The sequence below is a fragment of the Myotis myotis genome, unplaced genomic scaffold, assembly GCF_014108235.1.
Source record: "Myotis myotis isolate mMyoMyo1 unplaced genomic scaffold, mMyoMyo1.p scaffold_m19_p_5, whole genome shotgun sequence".
Classification (NCBI taxonomy): domain Eukaryota; kingdom Metazoa; phylum Chordata; class Mammalia; order Chiroptera; family Vespertilionidae; genus Myotis; species Myotis myotis.
The window spans coordinates 99,776,686-99,799,022 of record NW_023416357.1 but is presented as its reverse complement, the minus strand read 5'-3'; the positions used below and the strand labels follow the sequence as shown (position 1 = coordinate 99,799,022).

At 44.8% G+C, this 22,337-nt stretch overlaps 1 protein-coding gene across 1 annotated transcript in view; it reads left to right on the top strand.

Moving 5' to 3' along the window:
• Positions 1-3,921: 3,921 nt before the first annotated feature.
• CUNH16orf96 (chromosome unknown C16orf96 homolog) overlaps positions 3,922-22,337 on the top strand; it is a 38,780-nt gene continuing 20,364 nt past the window's right edge. The window contains exons 1-5 of the mRNA XM_036308572.1: positions 3,922-4,719; positions 17,393-17,497; positions 19,280-19,360; positions 19,574-19,660; positions 19,769-21,533. Of these exons, the coding sequence (XP_036164465.1) occupies positions 4,258-4,719; positions 17,393-17,497; positions 19,280-19,360; positions 19,574-19,660; positions 19,769-21,533 (2,500 nt within the window). The 5' untranslated portion in view covers positions 3,922-4,257. The remainder of the gene's footprint in view (positions 4,720-17,392; positions 17,498-19,279; positions 19,361-19,573; positions 19,661-19,768; positions 21,534-22,337) is intronic.

Genomic DNA, 22,337 nt, shown 5'->3' with positions numbered 1-22,337 from the left:
CGGATCCGGCCCATTTGAAATGAATAAAACTAGAAAAAAAAAGACCGTACCCTTTTATGTAATGATGTTTACTTTGAATTTATATTAGTTCACACAAACACTCCATCCATGCTTTTGTTCCGGCCCTCCGGTCCAGTTTAAAAACCCATTGTGGCCCTCGAGTCAAAAAGTTTGCCCACCCCTGGATTAGACCCTCTGCTGTCTTGCAGGGTGAGTTGTTGAGTCCTCTCACAAGACAGTTGTTGCACTAAGACTCTGGACAGAATACATTGGCTACCAGTAACATGGGCCGTTATCAGAAATAGAACTGGCTATTGGGTCTAGCACCAGATCCTGAAGGCAGGGGCCTCAATTGCTGAACCCAGGCTATGAAAACACTACCCCCACCTAAGTCCAGCTGGTCTCTCCCTGGAGAGCCAGGTGGCTTTTTAAAAAGTACATATTTTTATTGAGGGCAGGGACAGGCTAGAAGAGGTCAATGGGGAAAAGGGGGGACATATGCAATACTTTTAACAATAAAGATTTTTTAAAATAGAAAAATAAATATTTATTGATTTCAAAGAGGAAGAGAGAGGGAGAGAAATATGGAAACATCACTGATGAGAGAGAATCATTGATTGGCTACCTCCTGCACTCCCACATTGGGGATCGAGCCCACAACACGGGCATGTGCTCTGACTGGGAATTGAACCATGATCTGGTTCATAGGTCGACGCTCAACCACTGAGCAACACTGGCTTGGGCAGATGGCTTTTTTAAAAAGCCTAATCACGAACTGTTATACTTTACCTGTGGCCTTTATTAAGTATTTACATCAGTGTAGTAAGAAACGTTTGCTTCTTGGTTAGCCAAGAAGAAAATCAGGGTTTCATGATCTGCTAATGAATTGATATTTCCCCTGGTTTGTTGGAGCAGAAGTTGTGTCATTGATGACATCTGCTAGGGCCAGAGACAGATTTTGGATGGCCTTTTTCAGTTGTGTTATCCCTGCTGTGAGAACTGTGGCTAGAAGAGTGTACAGGAAGAGTCGGTGATCCCTCTGGGAGGTTTCCCAGGTAGCCTATGCTTGCGTCTTTTTGGAGGTGTCTTTTCAGGGGAACACGATCCACTGAAGGGCTGGTAATTTTAAACATCTGGAAGCCTCTAACAATCATTTTGAATGCTTATTTTGAGTGTCCTCAGGACTGCGTTTGTCTGCCCTCAGCTATAGGGAGGTGGTGGCAAGGGGAGGCATTTCCTGATAGTGGGAACAGTGAGTGTGTGGCAGGTGGCTGTAAGTCTGATGGCCACAAAACAAGTAGTATCCAACATCCACCAGGATGGCTATAATAAAAAAGACGGACACCAACAAGTGCTGGTGATGATGAGGAGAAATGAGAACCCCCATTTGCCGTGGGTGGGAATGTAAAATAATGCATTGCTGTGGAAAACAGTCTGGCAGTTCTACAAAGTGTTAATATACAGGAGAGGTAGTTACCTTATGATGCAGCAATTCCACTCCTAGGTAGAGATACAAAATAACTGAAAACTTGTACTCAAACAAAAACTTGTATACTACTGTCCATAGCAGCATTGTTCACAATAGTTAAAAGGCAGAATTGTTCTAAATATCCATCAGTGGATGAATGGATATGCAAACTGGTCTATCCCTACAATAGAATATTATCTATAATAATAAAAGGGTAATATGCTAATTAGACCAGACATCCTTCTGGGTGACCTTCCGGATGAAGCCGGAAGCCCGGGTGAGGGAAGCCCGGATTCCGGGTGCAGGAGGGAAGGTGATGCCAGCAGCCAGGGGAAGGAAGGCCTACTCTTGCACTAATTTTGTGCATCAGACCTCTAGTTCAGTTGTAAAAGGAAATGAAGTGCTGACACATGCTACAACCTGGATGAACTTTGAAAACATTGTGCTAAATAAAAGAAACCAGTTACAAAAGGTCACATATTCAGTCATGTGAAATGTCCAGACAAATCCATAACAACAGAAAACACATCAGTGATTGCCAGGGGCTGGCAGTTGGGGAAATGAAATGACTGCTAATGACTGCAGCATTTCTTTTCAGGATGATGAAAATGCTTGTAAGTAGATTGTAGTGACGATTGCACGGCTCTGTGAATATAATAAAAGTTATTGAATTGTATACTTTATTTTTTTAATATATATTTTTTATTGATTTCAGAGAGGAAGGGAGAGTGAGAGAGAGATAGAAACACCAATGATGAGAGAGAATCATCAATTGGTTGCCTCCTGCACGCCCCCTACTGAGGATTAAGCCTGCAATCCAGGCATGTGCTCTTGACTGGAATCAAACCTGGGACCCTTCAGTCCACAGGCCAATGCTTAAGCCGCTGAAACAAACCGACTAGGGCTGAATTATAAATTTTAAATGGGTGAATTGTATGGTATGTGAATTATCTATATATATAAAAGCCTAAGCAACCATTCGACTGTTCAACCGGTCACTATGATGCACACTGACCACTAGGGGGCAGAAGCTTCAACCAGTAGGTTAGCTTGCTACTCAGGTCAGGCCAATGAGGACTGGGAAAGACAGGACAGATACACCCTAGAGCCCTCCTGTGGTCCCTCTCTGGCCCTGATCATGCACTGGTGGGGTCCTGGATTGTGAGAGGGCACAGGCCAGGCCGAGGGACCCTACCAGTGCACGAATCTGTGCACCAGGCCTCTAGTATCTCAATAAAGCTGTCACAAAAAGAAGTAGTATCTAAGTAGGGCCCAGACAGAACTGAGAATGTATACATTTATCACAATAGGAGTGAGTCTCTTTTTTCCTCTCAAGGTGGGTAAATTCCTTCAGTGGAATTAGCAGTTATGAAGAGTGTCTGAAGAGAACAAACTGAGTATTGTAGCACTGAGGGTCTCAGCATCAGTTTCTGTCATTCGGAATAAGTAGGTTTTGCAGATAAAGTAGTAAAGGCCTCAGCAAAAGCATTTGTTGAAGTTAGGTCAAGAACCTGTTAGTAATAAACAACATTCCTGCAAAGGTCCCTACATTAAATTCAGACGAGTCTCCTGAGCTCCTTCTCCCTTGGCCATGATCACTGGCAAGACTAGAATACTGGGTCAAGTGTGGGAAAGAAGTCTTTGGGTCCACACGGGCCTGGCACTTTAATGGAGCATTTCTATAGCCCCCCTCCCCGCGCCCCCTCCCCCCGCACACACACACACTGCTTCCTGGCAACTCCACATGGAAGGTTTTAGTTCCCATTTAGCAGGCAGGGAAGCTGAGGTTCAAAGAGGTTAAGTAATTTATACATGGTCATACAGTTGCTGAGAAAGTCATGTGCATGAACCTAAAGTGGACAGGTGTCCACTGTTTCTTCTGTGGGGAAGCCAACTCAACCCCTGGGGTGCTCATGCTGTGTGCTGTGTATAAACAGTGTGTACTATATGCCAAGAATTTTGGGGTGGCCCAGGAGTTGGGGGGCTCCTGGGGTTGAGTCAGGGCTTTCTTTGCAGGCTTCCCTAGGAGACCAGGACCAGCAGGCTGCCATTTTCTTGCCTGAAAATTGACAAAAGCAGGGCCTGAATATATTGCAGCCCAGGCAGCCTTCAAGTTCTGCGGCAGCTGGTTCATGGCCATGTCCTTAAGGCTTTAGAGCATTGGGGTCTTGATGAGTCCCAGCTCAAGGAGGAGCACAGCAGAGTTCAGGAGGTCACTCATGTCTCTGGGGTTGGCAGGGGGGGGGGGGGGGGGGGGGGATGGGACCAGGGACATGCAGAATTCAGACCTGACGAAAGCCACTACGTCACGCACTTTTCACCTTCCTGCTCCAGAAATGAACACCTGTGTGGCCTTTGGCCACTGTCCCACAACCAGCAGCTCTTCAGGTTCTGTTCCTGAAACCTGGGCTTTCCTAACTCCAAGAACTTTCCTGTTCTGATTCTAGAGACTTCTGAGGAGCGAGCTGCCTCTCTGTCACCTTCCCGGCATGCTTCTTGGAAAGGATCATTGGGTCTTACATAATCAAAGGGCTTGAATTAAAAGAAACAGCTGTTTGTTCAAACATTTCATCAACTATTAACTGAGTACCTCCTCTACTGCACTCCAGACCCTCGGAAGCACGCCCACTGCCACGTTCTTTGGTATCCTAGCAACCAAAAACTCTCATCTGAGCTCTGGCCAAGACAGAGGCCATTTTCCCCCTGACTGCCGTGACTTACAGCCTCTCCGGATCTCTGAGCATTTGTTTGTGCAGCTCGTGGTCCACTGAAGGCCACCACTCGTCCCCATGGATGCCCCAAACCCCAGCCCGGCTGACCTTCCTGAGAACATGAGCTTCTCGCTCTCGTTCTCTGAGCTGGTCAACATTGCCATCCCGCAGTATGGTGTGGTGAACTTCAAGGCCCTGCACCTGGTGCTCCATGGCATCCTGGAGCACATCAACATGACTGAGCTCAAGAAGGTCCTCTCAGGGGATGAGGAATTCCTCCAGACCTCACAGAACATGTTAATGCCCCGGGAAGGAGATGGTCAGCCCACCGTCCAGCCCCTGAAGAGGCTGAGCAATGTCTTCGACCACGTGGTGAGCCGTATCGAGAGGATGGAGAGCCAGCTGAGCATGCTGCATGAAATGCCTTCCACCTCCATGCTGCTGGAGGGCAGCCAAGGGACCAACCGGCCTGCCCAGGAACTGTGGCAGCTGATAAAGCTCCGGAAGAAGGTGGAGGGCAATGAAGAAGCCTTAGAAAAGGTAACCCACCTGGGCTCCTCCCAGCATCACACCTCCTATTCCCTGTGTCCTCTTGTGATAGGTCCTCCCCATTTGGGAGTGAGGCAGAACCAAAGTTCCAAGCTTGCATTCATCGTCAAGTACTGAGAAAAGAAGCCAGACACAAAGATCACATATTGTGTGATTCCAATTATATGAAATGTCCAGAATAGGAACACGCATAGCGACAGAAAGCAGATTGGTGGTTGCCACGGCTGTATAGAGAGGGGAATGAGGAGTGACTGCTTATTCGTTACAGGATCAACTTTTGGGGTGATGGATATGTTCTGGCACTAGATGCTGCATTGTGAATGCACAAAATGCCACTGAATTATTCTCTTTAATGTAGTTTATCTTATGGTATATGGATCTCAATAAAAAATAATTGAGGACCTCACATGAGGGAGGCATCATGGTAGTCATGGTGAATAGGAGTTCATGTTCTAGCAAGGGTGACAGACAGAAAGCAACTGAATAAAAATCTACAGGAACTAGCCCTGTGAAAAGTGGGAAGAAGTATTATCCTGCTTTATATGTGAGAAACTGACACTCAGAAATGTTCATTAATTTGCTGATGGTACTGCAGCGAGTGACAGCGGAGCAGGGAAGGCGCTGAGGCCTCTGACCCAGGGCCTGCCTTGGACCATGTGCTCTCCTGCCTCCCCATTCAGCACATGGTTATCCATCAAAGCCTATAGTCCTGGAGAAGACTTTGCATCTTGGGGCATAAGTACCCTGCCCTCTCTCCTGTCATTTTCCCATTGATAGAAATGATGGTTGCAAGTGAGCACAGTAGTGCCTGTGGGTCAACCTCCTGGGCACTGAGGACATGGTCTCAGGGGATAGGAGTCAGCAAAGGCCACAAGCCAAGACCACCCGGCCAGAGAGTAAAACAGCATGGCAGGTATGGCAGGCACAGAAAGGAAGGGCTCACTGTTTGCCAGGTAAGCTAGATACCTATCTTTGTTAGCTCCTTTCATCTGGATGGATATACAGGATGGAGAACATCCATCACATGGAGAAGCCACTCTGAGGCACTGGGAACAGAGCTTTGGGGGGAAGGAGTCAGGTTTGAGGCACTTGAGATGGTTCTGGAAAGGTGACAGAGATGGGAAGGGACCCTTTCTAGAGAAGCAAGTGGCAGGAGCCAGCACAGGGCACACTGGGGGCAGAAAGAGACAGTCATATTGGCTGATCCCCAGAGGAGGGTCGCGGACCATGAGCTGGAAGGCAGGCTAGGGTCCTCAGGCATCCTCAGGTGCCAGGGGGAAGCATTTGTTCTTAGTCAGTCTTTCCTTTTAGGGTCAGGATGTGAGCTAAGCCACCCTAGAGAAGGCTGGCCTGGCCTCAGGGGATAGGAGGCAGACACCTATCTTTGTTAGCTCCTTTCATCTTCACAGCACCTCTGGAGGCAGGTGTTATTATTATCACGAATTTATAGATGAGGAAATGGAGGCACAGAAAGGTTAAGGAATCCACTCAGTGTCACAGTGTTAGCAAGTGGGGACTTGCCAGTCTTGGGCAGAGTGGGTCAGTGAAAGGCATAGGTATGTGGGGCACTGAACATGCTGCCACTTCCCAACTGGAAAGGGTGGGAACTTGGTGATGGTTTCCTCCTCCCCGGATTGTTGCAAGAATTAAACCTAAATGAGATAATGCATGGGAAGTATGCTTAGCACAGAGCTCCACATATTCTAGGTGCCCAGTAGTGATTACTATTATTATGCAGAGATTTGAACTGAGCAGGAAACGGAGGTGGATTGGGGCCTCAACAAAATCAGGCACCCAGAACCCTGTGAGAACACGCCTGGTGTCTATCAGAGAGGAGAGAGCCCAGTCTGGCCAAGGTGGGCTGATGCCAGGCAAGAGAGGCAAATTGACAATATGGATAAACTGTAAGGCATCGTGCTGAGTGGAAGTGGACAGACACAGAGACCACATATTGCATGATTCTGTTTATATAAAACATCTGTACTTAGAGATAGAAAGTGGAATAGTGTTTGCCAGAGGCTGCGGGGTGGGGGCAATGGGAGTGACTGCTGATGGATCTAGGGTTTCTTTGGGGGTGATGAAAATGTTCTAGATAGTGGTGATGGTCGCAAACCTTGTGAATGTACTAAATGCCATTGAATTGTTTACTTTATTATTGTTATGTGTATTTTACTACACACACACACACACACAAAACAGAGATTAGCAGAATTAACCTTAAAAAAAGTTCTACCTATATGCTGTCTACAAGAGACACATTTTAACAATCTTTTTATATATTTTAATTTTTATATTTATTTCAGAGAAAAAGGGAAAGGGAGAGAGAGATAGAAACATAAATGATGAGAGAGAATCATTGATAGGCCACCTGCATGCCCCCTACTGAGGATGGAGTCTACAACCCAGGTATGTGTCCTGTCCGGGAATTGAACCGTGACCTCCTAGTTCCGTGGTCGGCAAACTGCGGCTCACTAGCCACATGCGGCTCTTTGGCCCCTTGAGTGTGGCTCTTCCTAAGCCTTAGGCGTACCCTAATTAAGTAAATAACAATGTACCTACCTATATAGTTTAAGTTTAAAATTTTGCCTCTCAAAAGAAATTTCAATTGTTGTACTGTTGATATTTGGCTCTGTTGACTAATGAGTTTGCTGACCACTGTCTAGTTCATAGGTCAATGCTCAACCACTAAATCATACTGGCTGGGCAACAAGAAACACACTTTTTAAAAAAATTAGATCTTTATTGTTCAGATTATTGCATTTGTTTCTCTTTTTTCCCCCATAACTCCCCTCCACCCAGTTCCCACCCCACCCTCCACCCTCACTCCCCACCCACTGTCCTCATCCATAGGTGCACGATTTTTGTCCAGTCTCTTCCCACATCCCACACACCCCTTCTCCCCGCCCTTCCCCCCCCCCCCCCCCGCAAAGAATAGTCAGTCCACTCCCTTTCTATGCCCCTGATTCTATTATAATCATCAGTTCATTCTGTTCATCAGGTTATTCACTTGATTTTTAGATTCACTTGTTGATAGATGTGTATTTGTTGTTCATAATTTGTATCTTTACCTTTTTCTTCTTCTTCCTCTTCTTAAAGGATACCTTTCAGCATTTCATATAATACTGGTTTGGTGGTGATGAACTCTTTTAGCTTTTCCTTATCTGTGAAGCTCTTTATCTGACCTTCAATTCTAAATGATAACTTTGCTGGATAAAGTATTCTTGGTTGTAGGTTCTTGGCATTCATCACTTTGAATATTTCTTGCCACTCCCTTCTGGCCTGCAAAGTTTCTTTTTTTTTTTTAAATTAAATCTTTATTGTTCAGATTATTACATTTGTTCCTCTTTTTTCCCCCCATAACTCCCCTCCTCCCAGTTCCCGCCCCACCCTCCACCCTCACTCCCCACCCACTGTCCTCATCCATAGATGCACGATTTTTGTCCAGTCTCTTCCCGCATCTCCCACACCCCTTTCCCCCACAAGAATAGTCAGTCCATTCCCTTTCTATGTCCCTGATTCTATTATGATCACTAGATTATTTATTCACTTGATTCTTAGATTCACTTGTTGATAAATGCATGTTTGTTGTTCATAATTTGTATCTTTACCTTTTTCTTCTTCTTCCTCTTCTTAAAGGATACCTTTCAGCATTTCATATAATACTGGTTTGTTGGTGATGAACTCCTTTAGCTTTTCCTTATCTGTGAAGCTCTTTATCTGACCTTCAGTTCTGAATGATAGCTTTGCTGGATAAAGTAATCTTGGTTGTAGGTTCTTGGTATTCATCACTTTGAATATTTCTTGCCATTCCCTTCTGGCCTGCAAAGTTTCTGTTGAGAAATCAGCTGACAGTCGTATGGGTACTCCCTTGTAGGTAACTGAGTTTCTTTCTCTTGCTGCTTTTAAGATTCTCTCTTTGTCTTTTGCTCTTGGCATTTTAATTATGATGTGTCTTGGTGTGGTCCTCTTTGGATTCCTTTTGTTTGGGGTTCTCTGCGCTTCCTGGACCTGTAAGTCTATTTCTTTCACCAGGTGGGGGAAGTTTTCTGTCATTATTTCTTCAAATAGGTTTTCAATATCTTGCTCTCTCTCATCTTCTGGCACCCCTATAATTCTGATGTTGGTATGCTTGAAGCTGTCCCAGAGGCTCCTTACACTATCTTCATATTTTCGGATTCCTTTTTCATTTTGCTTTTCCAGTTGGGTGTTTTTTGCTTCTTCGTACTTCGAATCTTTGACTTGATTCTTGCGCTCCTCTGGTCTGCTGTTGGGTGTCTGTATAATATTCTTTATTTCAGTCAGTGTATGCTTAATTTCTAGTTGGTTCTTTATCACAACATCGAGGGTCTCATTAGATTTCTTGTAGATCTCATTGTTTATCGGCAGTTTCTAGAAACTTATTGAAAGACCTTAAAAGTGTGGTTTTGAGCTCTGTATCCTCCATTTCTGTCATGTTTCTTTGTCTCCGAATTTTTTATGCTTTCTTGGTGCACCCCCTTGTGGTCTTTGTGCGCAGTCTTGTTGTAGTTAAGCCTTGGTTGTTGTAGGTAATACTGGCGGGGATTTGACCTCCAGGCCAACTGGCTATGAGAATCAGCTGTGTCTGCAGTGGGAGAACTTCTGTGCTGGATCTCTAGGGCGGTGCTAATCTAGCCTTTGCCTGAGGCTATCGGGCAAATGCCTCTGTGCAGGGCTTGGGTGGGGCGGGTCCCAGGGGATCTACAGGGCGGGCAGGAGGGAGCAGTTATGGCTGCTCTCAGTTCTGTCCCTAGGTGCTCTGCCTCACCGAGTCCCAGCAACCGCTGCAAACCTCGGAGAGAAAGCTGCCTTCAAGTTCTGACCGAAGCCAGACAGTCCTGCTTCTCCCTTTTGAGTTTGGGTCCCTAGAGACTCGCCCGGATCTGGAGCTCAGAGTCTGAAACTCCCTCCCTATTGAAAACAACAACCATGCCCTCTGCCGCCAGCCCGCTCCGCGCGCACTCCGCACCTGAGTATTTCACTTCAGCACTGTGCCTCCTCTGAGTCTGGGTATGATATTCTCTTTCCTCCTAGTTGTAGAATTTCCACTCAGCCAGCCTTCCTGTGGTTCTGGATGATGTCCGTTCCGTCTTTTAGGTGTAATTTGAATTGGTTTTTCGAGGCAGCAATCTCTGGCGTTAACCTATGCCGCCATCTTGGTTTCTCCTGCTGCTCATTTTTAAATTCTGGCCTGCAAAGTTTCTGTTGAGAAATCAGCTGACAGTCGTATGGGTACTCCCTTGTAGGTAATTGACTTTCTTTCTCTTGCTGCTTTTAAGATTCTCTCTTTGTCTTTTGCTCTTGGCATTTTAATTATGATGTGTCTTGGTGTGGTCCTCTTTGGATTCCTTTTGTGTGGGGTTCTCTGTGCTTCCTGGACTTGTAAGTCTATTCAAGAAACACATTTTAGATTCAAGGACATAAATAGGTTGAAAGTAAAAGGATGGGAAAAGATATTCCATGTAAGCAGTAACCAGAGGAGAGCTGGAGTGACTATGCTATCAGACAAGATAGACTTTAAGACAAAAATTGTTATAAAGACAAAGAAGGCTGCATCGGTGGCTGAGGACAGGTTATGGAGGACCTCGGAGGACAGAGAGGTAGACACAAGTGTTCAAGGGGCCAGCCCCTGAAGAGCAGCATGCCCCTTGCCTACCTTGATGGATGAAGGCTTCTAAAATGTATGAGTCTACATTCCCACCAGCAGTGAAGGATGGTTCCTTTTTCTCCGCATCCTCTCCAGCACTTGTCGTTAGTTGATTTGTTGATGATAGCCATTCTGGCAGGTGTGAGATGGTACCTCATTGTCGTTTTGATTTGCATCTCTTGGATGATTAGTAACTTTGAGCATATTTTCATATGTCTCTTGGCCTTCTGTATGTCTTCTTTCGAAAATGTCTATTTAGGTCCTTTGTCCATTTTTTGATTGGATTTTTTTATTGCCACCTACTGAGTGTGAAGCCTATCTTACTATGTTTTTTATTTGCATTTCCTTGGTGTCTAATGATGTTGAGTATCTTTTCATGCGTATGTTAGCCATTTGTATATCTTTGGAGAAATGTCTATTCAGCTTATTTGCCCTTTTAAAAAATATATGTCTTATTGATTTTAGAGAGAGAGAGGAAGGGAGAGGGATAGAGAAATAGAAACATTGATGAGAGAGAAACATCGATCGGCTGCCTCCTGCCTGCCCTCTACTGGGAATCCAGTCTAAAACCTGAGCATGTGCCCTGACCAGGAATTGAACCAGTGACCTCCTGATTCATGGGTCAATGCTCAACCATTTAGCCACAGCAGCCAGGCTATTTGCCCATTTTTAATTGGGTTATGTGTCTTTTTATTGTTGAGATGTAAGAGTTCTTTATATATTCTGGATATGTGATGTCAGGTATATGATTTGTAAATATTTTCTGTCATTCTGTGAGTTATCTTTTCATTTTCTTGAAGGTGTCCTTTGATATACAAAGTTTTAAATTTTGATGAAGTCCAATTTATCTCTTTTTCTTTTTTTCCTTTTTTTATTGGCGGGGGGCGGGGAGGGAAGGGGTATCACTTATGCTTTGGTGATGTATCTAAGAAACCATTTGCCTAACCAAAGTCATGAAGATTTACTCCTATGTTTTCCTCTACGACATAGGAATAAATAGTGTATAGTTTATCTCTTTTCAAAAATATTTTTATTGATTTCAGAGAGGAAGGAAGAGGGAGAGAGAGATAGAATGATGAGAGAGAATCATTGATTGGCTGCCTCCTGCATGCCTCCTACTGGGGATCAAGCTGCAACCCAGGCATATGCCCTTGACCAAAATTGAACCTGGGACCCTTCAGTCCACTGGCTGACACTCTATCCACTGAGCCAAACCAGCTAGGGCTAGTTTATCTCTTATATTTAAATCTAGGAACCATTGTCAGTTAATTTTTGTATACCAGTAGTATATGGTATCCAACTTTATTCTTTTACATGTGGAGAGCCATCTGTTCACTGTTGAAGACTATTCTTTCCCTGTTGCTTTGTTTTGGCACTCATTGAGAAATCAATTGACTGTAAATGTGAGAGTTTATTTCTGCATTCTCAATTCTCTTCCATTGATCTTTATATCTTTCCTTATGCCAGCACCACACTGTACTTTGTAGAGAGTTTTGAAATTAGGAAGTTTGAGTCCTCCAACTTTGTTCTTAATCAAAATAGTTTTATGATTCTGAGTCCCTTGCATTTGCATATGAATTTAGGATGAGATTGTCGATTTCTGCAAAAAAGAGCCAACTGGCACCTTGGCTGGTGTGCTCAGTGATTAGAGTATCACCTTGTGCACCGAAGGATTGTAGGTTTAATCCCTGCCCCAGTCAGGACACATGCAGGAGGTCACCAATCAATGTGTCTCTCTCACATTGATGTTTCTCACTCTCTCTCTCTCCTCAGTCTTTCCCTCCCTCTCCCTTCCACTCTCTATGGGAATCAATGGAAAAAATACCTGTGGGTGAGGATTAACAACAACAACAAAAGAACCAACTGGCATTTTTATAGTATAGGGATGCTATTTGTTCATTTATTTATTTATCAATCAGCTTTATTGGTATGTAATTCACATACCATACAATTCACTCACTTAAAGAGTATACAATCCAGTGGTTTTTAAGAATTGAATATATACAACTGTCACCATAGTCAATTTTAAAATATTTTTATCACCTCAAAAAGAAACCCTGTACCCTTTAGTTATCACCACTCTATTCCTTCAATCTTCACTCCCCCAGCCATAAACAACCACTAATCTACTTTCTGTCTCTATAGATTTGCCTGGACATTTCATATAAATGGAATCATACAATATGTGGTCTTTTGTATTTGGCTTCTTTCACTTGGCATAATGTTTCCAAGGTGCATCCTTATAGCATCAGTACTTCATTCCTTTTTGTGGCTGAATAATAACCTATATTATGAGCATATCATATTTTGTTTATCCATCTGTAGTTGATTGATATTTGGATTGTTATTATAAATGAAGCTGCTATAAACATTCATGTACAAGTTTATAGACCTATGTTTTTATTTCTCTTGGGTACATCATCACTAGGAGTGGACTTTCTAGGTCATATAGTAACTCTGTTTAATCTTACGAAGAACTACCACACTGTTTTCTATAACAGCTGCGTCATTTTACATTTCCACCAGCAGTGTGTGAAGATTCCAGTTTCTCCACATCTTTACCAACACTTACTATTATCTGACTTTTAATTCTAACCATCCTAGTGGGAATGAAGTGGTATCTCATTATGATTTTGAGTTGCATTTCCCTGATGGGTGAAAGGTTCTGAGTGGGTCGGGGTCGCGCACCAATGACATGAGGCCGTAATGTATCAGAAGAAATTTTATTTCAAGTGCCTGGGTGCAGACTGGCGGAATCCGAAACTGAAGGGGAGGCAAGACTTTTATCACCTTCTGCTGGCTGCAGGCAGTATCTGCTGACACACAGAGCTTGACTGGCGGTGCCAGGTGTCTCCTGGTTATTTAGGTCAGCGGTCGCCAACCAGTGGTCCGTGAGGTCCAAAAGGTTGGTGACCACTGATGTAGGCTATCGGAGCTCAATGCTGCAAGCTTTCTGCAAGATATCTACTAAGGACAATACGTTTCCTCTGCCCCATTTTATTCTCTTTTACCCTTTCAGTGGGTAATGATGTTGATCATCTTTTCATGTATTTATTGGCCATTTGTACATCTTCTTTGGAGAAATGTCTTTTCAGATCTTTGCCTGTTTTTAATTGGGTTATATAGAATATTCTTATGTGTTGCTGGATTCAGTTCGCTAATATTTTGTTGAGGATTTTTGCATCCATGTTCTAGTTTTCTTGTTATGCCTTTGTCTGATTTTGGTATCTGGCCTCACAGAATGAGTTTGGAATTTTTCTATTAAAAAAATTGTGAAGAATTATATTAATTCTCCTTTAACTGTTTTCTAGAAGTCAGTGGTGAAGTAATCTGAGCCCGGGCCTTTCTTTTGTGCTATTTTATTATTATTATTTTAATCTCATCATTTGTTTACGTCTTTTGAAATTATTTCTTCATGCCCTAACCGGTTTGGCTCAGTGGATAGAGGGTCGGCCTGCGGACTGGAGGGTCCCAGGTTTGATTCCGGTCAAAGCGGGCACATATCCAGTAGCGGGTGTGCAGGAGGCAGTTAATTGATGTTTCTCTCTCATTTGCTGGAAGCCGGTCCATCCTTGCTGCTTGACACAGTCGCTGCAGGGAAGAAACAGCTGCACAGCATATGTTTCAAGGGATCTGGCGTATATGGCATACTGTTCTTAATATGTTTGCTCACCTTCTTGGCGTTACGTGTTTTAACCAAGGTCACCTCTCCGAGAAAGGTTGTTTCCCCAGGTAGGGATTTTTCCCTGAAGTTAGGGAGGGAATAAAACCCCTTAACTAAATGCCAGGCGGGTAATTAATCACTTTAACTACGAACAATCACCCTTAAGCTACATAATCTTTACTCCCTGGAATGGAGATAAGAAACGTCCTAACCTTTGCAATGGAAATTGACAGGCTTAAAATCAACTGGTATAAATACAGATGTAACAAGACAATAAAAGACAGAGCCTGGCTGGAGAACTTAGGGACAGAACCTGGCTGGAGACCTAGACAGAACTTGGCTGGAGATCCTGGTTAGAGAACCTGGCTAGGCTGCTGACCAACTGAACACTGTCTCCATGTCATTCCTTCTTCGCCCACTCCGTCCACACCTTTGGGAACCCCTGGACCTGCTGGGGTTGGACCCCAACACTCATTGATGTTTCTAACTCTCTATCCCTATCCCTTCCTCTCTGTAAAAAACCAATAAAATATATTTTTTAAAAATTATTTCTTCATGAGTCAGATTTGGTAGTTTGTCTTTCTAGGAATTTGTCCATTTCTTCCAACTTATCTAATTTGTTGCCATACAATTGTTCACAGTATTCCTTTATAATTGTTTTAATTTTTTAAATCCTCACCAGAGGATGTGTTTTTATTGATTTTTTGAGAGAGAGAAAGGGAGAGGAGGGAGTGAGGTAGGGAGGGAAACATCAATCAGTTCCCTCCTGTAGGCACTGCAACCTAGTAACCCGTGAACCTTCATCGGTGTACTGAACGATGCTCCAACCAACTGAGTCACACCAGCCAGGGCTATAGTTGTTTTTATTTCTGTCAGGTCAATAATGATGTTCCCTCTTTCATTTCTGATTCTTGTAATTTAAGTCTTCTTTTTTTTCTTTCTTCTTGATCAATCTAGCTAAAGGTTTGCTAATTTCGTTGATCTTTTCAGAGAACAGGCTTTTAGTTTCATTGATTCACTCTGTTATTTTTTATTCTCTAATTCATTAGTTTCCACTCTAATCTTTATTGTTTCACTTTTTACTTGCTTTAGTTTTAGTTTGTTCTGCTTTTCACAGTGTCTCAACGTGGAAGGTTAGGCTATTGATATAAGATCTTTCTTTTCTGTTAATATAGTCATATCCAACTAAAATTTCTCTTTAAGCATAGCTTTAGCTGCATCCCACAGATTTTTGTGTTGTATTTTAATTTTAATTCATCTCAAAGTGTTTTCTAATTTCCTTTGTGAATTTTTCTTTGACCCATGAATTATTTAGGAGAATGTTGTTTAATTTCCACATATTTATGAATTTCTAATAGCTTCTTCTGTTATTAGTTTCTAATTTAATTCAATTGTGGTCAGGGAACATGTTTTGTATTATTTCAGTCCTTTTTAAACTTACTGAGACTAGTTCTATGGCCTACCTTATGATCTGTCCTATAGAATATTCTATGTGTGCTTGAGAAGATTGTATTCTGCCATAGTTGAGTGGAGTTTTCTATAGATGTATTATGTCTGATTGGTTTATAGTATTGTTCATATCTTCTATTTCCTTGCTGATCTGTCCAGTTGTTTTTATCTATTATTGGAAATGCAGTGTTGAAGTCTTCAACTATTCTTGTTGAATTATCTATTTCTCCTTTCAGTTCTGTCACTTTTTGCTTCATGTATTTGGGGCTCCATTGTTGGGTGCATATATTTACTTATTATGTATTCCTGATGGATTGACCCCCTTGTCATTATAAATGTCTCTCTGTCTCTCATAACAATTTTTATCTTAAAGTCTACTTTGTCTGATATTAATATAGTCACTACAGTTCTCTTTTGGATACTGCTTGCATGGTATATCTTTTTATATCCTTTTATTTTCAACCTGTTTGCATATTTGAATCTAAATATGTCTCTTCTAGACACTATGAGTTTGGATCATGTTTTCTTATTCATTATATCAATCTCTGCCATTCACATTTAATATAATTAATAATGAGATGGATTTCTGGCCCTGGCCGGTGTGGTTGGAGCATCATCTCATACAGGTTGTGGGTTCAATCCCCGGTCAGGGCTTATATAGGGCCCGTCAATGTTTCTCTCTCACATCAATGTTGTTGTTGTTGTTTTCTCTCTTCCTTCTCTTCTCATTAAAAAATCAATAAACATATCCTTGGGTGAGGATTAAATTTTTATTTTATTTTAAAAGAAGGACTTCTGCCATTTTGCTATTTTTTATTTCTGTTAGCTGAATGCCTAACTATGCACTAGACTTTTTATATACATGATCACATTTTTATATGCATTTTATGATTGAGAAATCAAAAACTTAGAAAGGTGCAGTAGCAGCTCCAGTCAGTGGTGAAACTCAGCTATGAGCCCAGCATTTCACCATCAGCTTTTGCCTGGAAGTTTCCTCACTGGTCGTCCAGCTTCCCCTGTTGCCCTGGTTAAACATGCAGCCAGAAGGACCCTCTAAAAATGTAGACCAGCCCTGGCTGGGTGGCTAAGTCCATTGGAGTGTCGTCTCATGGACCAAAAGGTTGTGGGTTCAATTCCTGATCAGGGCACATGCCTAGTTTCGGGTTCAATCCCCAGTTGGGGCATGTCCAGGAGACAACCAACCAATGTTTCTCTCTCACATCAATGTTTCTTTCTCTCTCTCCCCTCCTCTCTTCCTCTAAAATCACTATAAAAATAAAAAACCTATCCTGCTTAAAAAAATCAGATCCAGCCGAAACCGGTTTGGCTCTGTGGATAGAGCATCGGCCTGTGGACTGAAAGGTCCCGGGTTCGATTCCGGTCAAGGGCATGTACCTGGGTTGCGGGCACATCCCCAGTGGGAGATGTGCAGGAGGCAGCTGATCGATGTTTCTCTCTCATCGATGTTTCTAACTCTCTATCTCTCTCCCTTCCTCTCAGTAAAAAATCAATAAAATATATATATATATATAAAAAAAAAGCAGATCCAATCATAACTCCTTTGCTGATCTCCAGTAGCTCCCACCAAAGGGCATGTGGTGCTTCATAATGAGTGGCTCCTGGTTACTGAATACATTCAAACACAGGGTTGCCTCCTTCCCACCCAGGCTATTTGAGAGCTCAGAGCACTGTTGATTCAACTGTCATTTGTTGGCTTTTGCGTATATTCCAGCAAAGGCCTTGGGAATATACTTAGAAAGGTGCAGTAGCAGCTCCAAGAGGACTTCTTGGACCATGGCAGTCATCAGAGAACTTCCATACTTTACTTGCCTTCTCCCCCAGCCACACACAACTTCATGTTTTTTTCCTCCTCTCTCCCTCTTCAGGCTATGAAGACCATGCAGGATTTGCTCACCGACATTAATTCACTCAAGGCTGACACTGAAACCCTCAGGAAGGATGTGGACATGCTGAAGGACATGTGGAATAAGGTAGACCCTCCCCAGCATCCTCCAAGCTGGCCATGCTGCTCGGACCATTGGTGGTTGGGTGTCAGGATAAATCTAGGAAGCCCATTCTTAGTCAAAGGACACAGCCATCGGGGCAGGAGATGAGGACTGACATGGTCCAGCCACTTGGCCCTTCCCACTGAATTCTCTGTGGTTTCCGCCATGCTATGCTCCTCACTATGCTATGCTCTGACACCATTTGTAAGTGACAGAGTCTTAGTTCATTCTGGCTTAGGTAAAGTCAGATAATTTATTGTCTCATTTACTAAAAAGTACAGGAATGCCTTCAGGTACAGCTAGATCTAGGTGTTCATACCACATCAGTACTTCTCTCTCAGGGATGATTTTCCTCTGGGTTGGCTTCATATTCATGTAGGTAGGTACTCCCTACGTCTTGGCTACTCTAGGCTTATTTATGTTCCATTAACTTAGGAGAAAGAGGGCACCTCTTCCTCTTTTAGAAAGCTCTTTTTACCCTGAGACAGAGAATAAACCTAGCACGGCCTACATGCTAGCTCCCTCTATAGCCCCAGGACATCAACCCAGGAGTGTTCTAACTCTTTACCATGATGTGAAAAGACATGGAATTTCTGAAGTATGAGCTCATAGTTGGGGAGTCAGAACTGGGCTCAGAAGCCAGTTCTCTACACCCCCAGGCTGATATTGTGGTGGAGGTTTTACAGCTTGCCTCCAAATAATACGATTGAAGCATCATCTTCAATGCACAGGTCAGTGTATACACTTGATCATCGTGGCAACTGTGAGAACTTTAATCTTGGGCGAGGTAGCTCCCATCTGAGCAGAAAGGGCATTGTCATGAAACACTAAAAAGGACCCTTGAACAAATTCATTTGAGAAGCTATGCCTCCTAACCAATCTCTTAGAGATTCTTTTTTTAAAATTCTTTGTTGTTGAAAGTATTACATCTGTCTCCTTTTCCCCCCATTGTCCTCTCTTTGCCTGTTTTTGCCCCCCAGCGCATGGCCTCACCCCTCTACTGTCTTTATGCATTGGTTATGCTAATATGCATGCATACAAGTCCTTTGGTTGATCTCTTACAACCCTTTCCCACAGAGCTGGAAGATTCTGCCTTCCCTCTGAGATTTGATGGTCTGTTCAATGCTTCTATGTCTCTGTATCTATTTTTGTTTATCAGTTTATGTTGTTTATTATATTCCACAAATGAGTGAGATCATGTAATATTTATCTTTCTCCGACTGGCTTATTTCACTTAGCGTATTGCTCTCCAGGTTCATCCATGCTGTTGCAAATAGTAAGAGTTCTTTTTTTATTTTGATATTTTAAAAATTGATTTCAGAGAGGGAAGGGAGAGGGAGAGAGAGAGAAACATCAGTGATGAGAATATTAATTGGCTGCTTCCTGCACTCCTCCTACCAGGGACCAAGGTTTTACATGTGCCCTGACCAGGAATTGAACTGTGGCCTCCTGGTTCATAGGTTGATGCTCAACCATTGAGCAATACTGGCTGGGTTTGGAGGTCCTTAATGTTTTTTTGCCCATTAAAAGCTCTGAGAAGTCCTGCAGTACAAAAACCCATTGAGTGCTTTTTTAAGCCCAACATTCCCCAAACATTTTTGCCCAGGGAACTCTTTTTGATCCCTTTCTCACTCTCTGGGAAACACTTTTTCTTCCTTCTCCAACTCTTAGTCACCTAGTGCTAAGTCCTTGTATTTGAGCAGTGAGAGAAGCAGGGCTGAGACCAGAACTGACACTCCTGATGCATGGGTTTGGCTTATTTGACAGATACACCTGGACCGCATAAACACTTTCTTTGATGACATGAAAGCGCAGAACCGGAAGATAAATGTGCTGCAGCGGGATGTGGTGAGGGACTCGGTCCCATCCTCCCTCCCTGCTCCCCTGACCTCTAGGCCCAGGGGTGCCGTGCATGGGGAGGGGTCAGAAGGGGAGCACAATCTGGAAAGGCCCATTCATTTGCAAGTATAGAGGGCAGTGTGGACAAGGGAGCCACATCCAAGGGTATCACACCCTCCAGGTTCACATCCCTTATTTACAACCCCTTCCTACTCCTCCCAGACTGCTCTCGAGAACAAGATTAGCACCATCCCCAAAGTTGACGACTTGGTACTCTGGAGTAGCCTCCACGATGCCTTGTTCACCCCGGTAAGTGAAAGAAGATGGAGGAGGAGGAAGTAGGTGTGAGGGAACAGGCAGGGTGATCGCTGAGCTGGCCTGGTGCAGCCCTGGCCACCCCAGCTCCCTTTTCCACAGGGAACTGTTCAACAGGAAGATGTTTCAGAAGAGCTAGAAGATTCTGAAATGTGGAAAGTTGCAGAGAAGCTCCCAGAGCCTGAACTTCCCCAGACCACCATGTTCCTCGAAAGTTCTGGTCCCAGCCAGGTCTCAGAGGCCTTCCAACTCCCCAGGCCCTTGGAGACCGTTTGGCATTACCCGGTCCCTGGGCAAGTACAGGAGGAGTCTGCCCATGGAGTTCCTCTCACAGGGGCCCAGGGGTTGGGCCAGTCTCAGGTGCTTGAGCCTGGGCCAGCACCCAAACCTGGGCCAGAGCCTGAGCCCATGCCTGGCCTTGAGCCCATACAACAGCCCAGTCTGGCACCTGCGTTCATACTACCACCTTGGCCTAGGTTCAGGCCGAAGACTATGGCCAGACCTGGGCCTGCATATGGACCTGGGCTTGCATTTGCACTTAGACCTGCCCCAGGACCTGGGTTTGTTCCTAGAACTGGGCCTGCCCCTGGACCTGGGCCTATATATGGACCTGGACCTGGGTATGGACCTGGGCCTGCCCCTGGACCTGGGCCTGCCCCTGGACCTGGGCCTATATATGAACCTGGACCTGGGTATGGACCTGGGTATGGACCTGAGACTCCATATGGACCTGGGCCTATATATGGACCTGGACCTGGGTATGGACCTGGGCCTGCCCCCGGACCAGGGCCTGCCCCTGAACCCATGCCCCCTGGGCCTGCCCCTGGACCTGGGCCTATATATGAACCTGGACCTGGGTATAGACCTGGGTATGGACCTGAGACTCCATATGGACCTGGGCCTATGTATGGACCCGGGCCTATGTATGGACCTGGGCCTGCCCCTGAACCCATGCCCCCTGGGCCTGGGCCTGAGTTTGGACCTGGACCTGGTCCTGCCTCCGGGCCTGGGCTTGCCCCAGGCCTTTGGCCCACACCACCAAGATTCTGGCCTATGCTATCAAGAGGTGGGCTTCCTCCCAGAGGCTTGTCTGACAGTAGCAGTTGGCCTTTCTGGGGCTTAGGTCATTTTCAGCCTGGCCCAGGCCAATTGGACTCCCAGGGTTTCAGGGCCCCACCACCAGCCATAGAGCCTGGCTCAGCCTGGCCTCAGACACCGGAGTCACAGGAAGAGATGCACCAGCTCCCATCTGTCTCAGAAGGTATGGAAGAAGATTACTTACAGTACAAGACAGACACTCAGGATGGAGCAGCCCCTGCTGCTCAAACCTCTGAAGAAGAACCCCGTAAGAGTGCCCGGACCGCCCTTCGTCGGATGAAAACTACTGCTGCCATTGCAGCTGCTGCTGCCGCCGCCTATGCGGCTGCCGCGAGCTCAGCAACCCGGGCAGCTGAGTCCTCAGTCCGGGCAGCTGAGTCCTCAGCCCTGGTCGTCAAGGATGCCCCCGCCACTAAACTGGCCTCTGTAGCAACAAGCGTGGCTGCATCTGGACCCTTAGGGATCTTTGCAGATGTTATGGGCGCTGGGTCTTCCCGTGGGGCCATACCCTCCGTGTCAATCACTGATGCGTCGGAGATGGGCTATGAAGAGTTCGTCGCTTCTACGTATGCTACTCACTTCATCGCTCCTGACACTGAGCTGTCCCAGGCCACGCTGGTTGCCAAACAGGCAATAACTCCTGAAGACAAGAAGAAGGCCGTCAAGTATTCCATGAGCCACATAGCCCAGATACCCGTTAAACACGACTCCCTGAAAGAAGAGTTTGACCAGCTGTCATCCCACATGAAACATCACATAGCTCATCTAGGTAGGCCAGACTGGCTCTGGGAAGTGTGGTAAGGGCTCGGGCCCTCCCCAGGGCCTTCGAGCAGCACCTCCTCTCCTTTTGCTTAACTGCTCCCAACAAAATCTACATTCCGCCACTCGCCATTCATTACTTTGGTGTAAGCATTAGCCTCTTACTAGTCTAGTCTATTCTTTACAATGAATGTACAGTGAGGTCTTATTTTAGGAGAGAGGGGCAATTATAGGCCTAAGTTGGTGCTTAACACGTTAAGCGCCCAGTCACCAGTGACTGACACTATACTTTCCGTCCGGAAGACAAAACAGGCTGGGCGCTTAACGTGTTAAAGAGGAAAATTGCATGTCAAAATTAGTCTTGAAAATCTCCCTTTCAACAGCCCGTAAGACACAGTGTTTTGGTAAGTCCAGATCCCCAGAGTGTCCAGCAACACTGAACAGCCCCAAGATGAAGCAGTCAATTTGGGATTAAGAACAACTGCCTGGTACACATATGGATCCTGATACACCACAGTCACATTCTAGGTGTCAGTGGGACCAGTACATTTATGCTCCCATTTCATACCCATGATGGGCATATGCTCAGTGATGACAGAGGGGCACAGTGGCCTACCCTAGCAGTTCTCACCCTTGCGCTCACCTCAACACCCCCTGAGGGGGCGTGGTGAAGCACAGACTGTGGGGCCCACCCCAGAGTTTCTGACGAAGGCGACTGAGGGGAGCACAATCATGTGCATTTCTAACCTTCCTGGGGAAATGCTGCTGGCCTGGGGACCTCCTCTGAGACCCGTTTCCCCGGCCTCTGTAAATC